Below are 3,267 nucleotides of genomic sequence, written 5' to 3'. Positions count from 1 at the left end.
ATGGATGGCAGGCTTTTGAGTGTCCTTGCAAAGAAAGGTGGCTATATTGGTCACTGATTTGTTTTGTTTGGTTTTGAATGTCAGAAATGTATATTTGTGAATGTTGAGATGTTATATTGGTTTCACTGGTAAAATAAATAATTGAAATGGGTATGAATTTGTTTTTGTTGTTGCCTAATAATTATGCACAGTAATAGTCACCTGCACACACAGATATCCCCTAAAATAGCTAAAACTAAAAACTACTTCCAAAAATATTCAGCTTTGATATTAATGAGTTTTTTGTGTTCATTGAGAACATGGTTGTTGTTCAAATTAAATCCTCAAATAAAATTAATCCTCAAAATACAACTTGCCTAATAATTCTGCACTCCTGTATATATATATATATATATATATATATATGTGTGTGTGTGTGTGTGTGTGTATTTAATCTTCCCTTGTGGAATTCTATGATCAGTTTATCAGACGGAGGAGAGACAATCACTTTTCATCTTCTCTCTCTCTCTCTCTCTCTCTCTCTCTCTCTCTCTCTCTGTGTGTCTCTGTGCGGAAGTTACCCCGAGGCAAGGCAGGGCAGGGCGGAACTGCCCCGTTCACTATAAAACTCTCAGTAACTTCCTCCTGCTCACTTTTGCATCGCAGCAGCTTTGCTTAAAGTCACCAGGAGGATCCGAGAGAACAGGTACCGAGCGCGTGCTCGCTTCATCATTCACTTCCTCCTTCAATTCTTTTTTCTTTACAAACTCAGAATTGTACATTTGTGACAGTTCCAGAACAACCCCAGGCTAGAAGATGAGTTGGGACAGCTATATCCAGAGTCTGACCAAGAGCGAATGGCTGGACGACGCCGTCATCATCGGACACACACCGGGGCAGGAGTCAGTGTGGGCGTCATCACCTGGCGGCTGGCTCAGCGGAGTCACGGTACGCGCGCGCACGCACGCACACACACTGAGTTTATCCCGGGTTAGCGCGCGCGGTGAAGCCCGTCGTGTGTGTATGAGTTATTACTGCTTCATTAGCGCGTGATGGAGACCGGATATGTGCCCGCGCTTCACTTTTATCGTATCGTGTGTGTATCCGTTCATCTTATCAATTCATCCTTTACCAACTCGACTATTATATCCACTCTGTGTGTGTGTGTGTGTGTGTGTGTGTGTTAGTAGTTTGTGGCTCGTGCATCATAAACGTTTTTTTGCCCTGAAATTGAGTGCCTCAGGGCGCGCGCGGTGAAGCGCTGCAGCCCAAACCGCTCCTTATTTGGTCAAAGGCGAATTAAAAAGCGGGAAGTAGTGCAGCGGGAGGATGCGACTCACTTCCGGCTGCGCGTGCAACGCATTCCAATTAACGGCGCGTGAATCTACTGACTTCATTTATCTTTGGGTTCATTTCACTTTATATTACTGTAGAAAGTGTGGATGTTTAAGAGATTCAAACTCTGATCTTTACTTTTGCTCAGTTTCATATGATGAACTCTACCTCAAGGAGTGAATACAGTAATGCAGGATTATCTCTCTCTCACACACACACACACACACACACACACATACAAATAGATAAAGCCAGAGTAGGAAGTGTTTAGTGTTCCTCATTCTTGTGCATATTGTACGTGAGAATTACACACACAACTGTATATATCTAGGGTTTCTATCTGTGTGTGTGTGTGTGTGTGTGTGTTTGTGTGTGTGTGTGGGTGAGAGAGAGAGAAATATTTTGTGCCTGTGCTTGTTCCCCTCTTCAAGTCTTTGCATGTCTGTAGTATTTACACACACACACACACACACACACACACACACACACAGAGAGTTTAATTAGGTCTGCTTGATTGTAGTCCTTGTTACACTATGAATCACTTTACCTCTCTAATCTTCATACCAGTGTCTGAAACTGGCTGCTTTCTCAATCATCTCAACATCCTCAACTCACTCATCCAGACCCGCTAGACAAATGTAACAGTCTGTGTGTGTGTGTGTGTGTGTGTGTGTGTGTGTGTGTGTGTGTAATGTAAGCTTTGCCCTAAGCAATGTTTTTTTCCGCTTATTCAGTTGTGTAGACTGTGTGTGGGGTGTGTGTGTGTGTGTGGGGTGTTGGGGCTTTAAATGAAGCAACACTGACTAAACATGATGAGACATGAAACTACTCTGCAGTAGGAATGTTTGTGGATTCAGGTATGTGTGTGTGTGTGTGTGTGTGTGTGTGTGTGTGTGTGTGTGTGTGTGTGTGCACTGTGGTTGGCAGGGTGCTACAAAAATCCACTTCATGTTACAACATGTGTGTGTTTCCCCATGTAGGCAGCGGAGGTAAAGACCCTGGTTGCAAATGACCGCAGCAGTTTATTTGCTAATGGAGTGACTCTGGCGGGGAGGAAGTGCACCGTGCTGAGAGACGCACTGCATGCTGATGGCCAGAACACCATGGACCTGAAAATGAAGATCACAGAAAAAGACCCTAATCCCTTACCCTTCACTGTGGGCAAAACACATAAAGGTATAACACACACACACACACACACACACACACGTTCAGGTCCACACTTTACGGTGTTTAAAGTCACTGTAAGGTGTAGAAACCTTTCACTACAAAGTGCATCAGATCCCACAGCTGCATGTGTTGGTTGTTTGCTGCCTGTGTTTGTAGAATAAAGAGGATTTGATAAATGTATTGATTTAATGAGGATTGGATGGAGATGTGGAGTGAGGTCATGGGTGTTAGGGGTGAAGAGAAAATCCCTCAGATGTAATGAGAGGAACCTTATGAGGAACATGAGTCATGAGATGCACTGTAGAGCATACAGCACTGCTTCAGAGAGGTGACGAGGAAAAGCTTTACATTTAGCATTAAAATAATCTTTAAAATCTCTGCAGCATTTACCAACAAAATCATGTAATACCTTTAACTACCATAAACTAACCAGTGGAATCTTGTAGAACATCATGCTTCTGAGGATCTGACCTGCACTTCCTGCATTTCCTTCTGGTTTAACTCATTATTACTGTGTACTGAAGAATGTGTACCATGTACTGAGCTGAATGAACTGACTCTCTCTCTCTCTCTGTCTCTCTCTCTCTCTCTCTCTCTCTCTCTCTCTCTCTCTCCCTTAGCTCTCGTGATAGCTAAAGGAGTGAAAGATGCTCCTGGTGGAAAAGTCAATCCTCCTGTGTATGACATAACTGCTTACCTCAGGAAGATGAATCTCTGAATGTCCACACATCCCCCACCACACACACACACACACACACACACACACACACACACACACACAGA

The 3,267-nt window shown here is 43.5% G+C and overlaps 1 protein-coding gene across 1 annotated transcript in view; it reads left to right on the top strand.

Moving 5' to 3' along the window:
* The first annotated feature begins 531 nt into the window (after positions 1–531).
* The window catches only part of pfn1 (profilin 1), a 2,981-nt gene continuing 245 nt past the window's right edge, over positions 532–3,267 (top strand). Inside the window, exons 1-4 of the mRNA XM_046868820.1 lie at positions 532–685; positions 771–927; positions 2,295–2,490; positions 3,105–3,267. The exon at positions 3,105–3,267 is cut by the window's right edge and continues 245 nt beyond it. Of these exons, the coding sequence (XP_046724776.1) occupies positions 796–927; positions 2,295–2,490; positions 3,105–3,202 (426 nt within the window). The 5' untranslated portion in view covers positions 532–685; positions 771–795 and the 3' untranslated portion in view covers positions 3,203–3,267. The remainder of the gene's footprint in view (positions 686–770; positions 928–2,294; positions 2,491–3,104) is intronic.

This window comes from Silurus meridionalis, chromosome 16 (assembly GCF_014805685.1).
Source record: "Silurus meridionalis isolate SWU-2019-XX chromosome 16, ASM1480568v1, whole genome shotgun sequence".
NCBI lineage: Eukaryota > Metazoa > Chordata > Actinopteri > Siluriformes > Siluridae > Silurus > Silurus meridionalis.
This window is presented reverse-complemented; position numbering and strand designations above follow the sequence as displayed.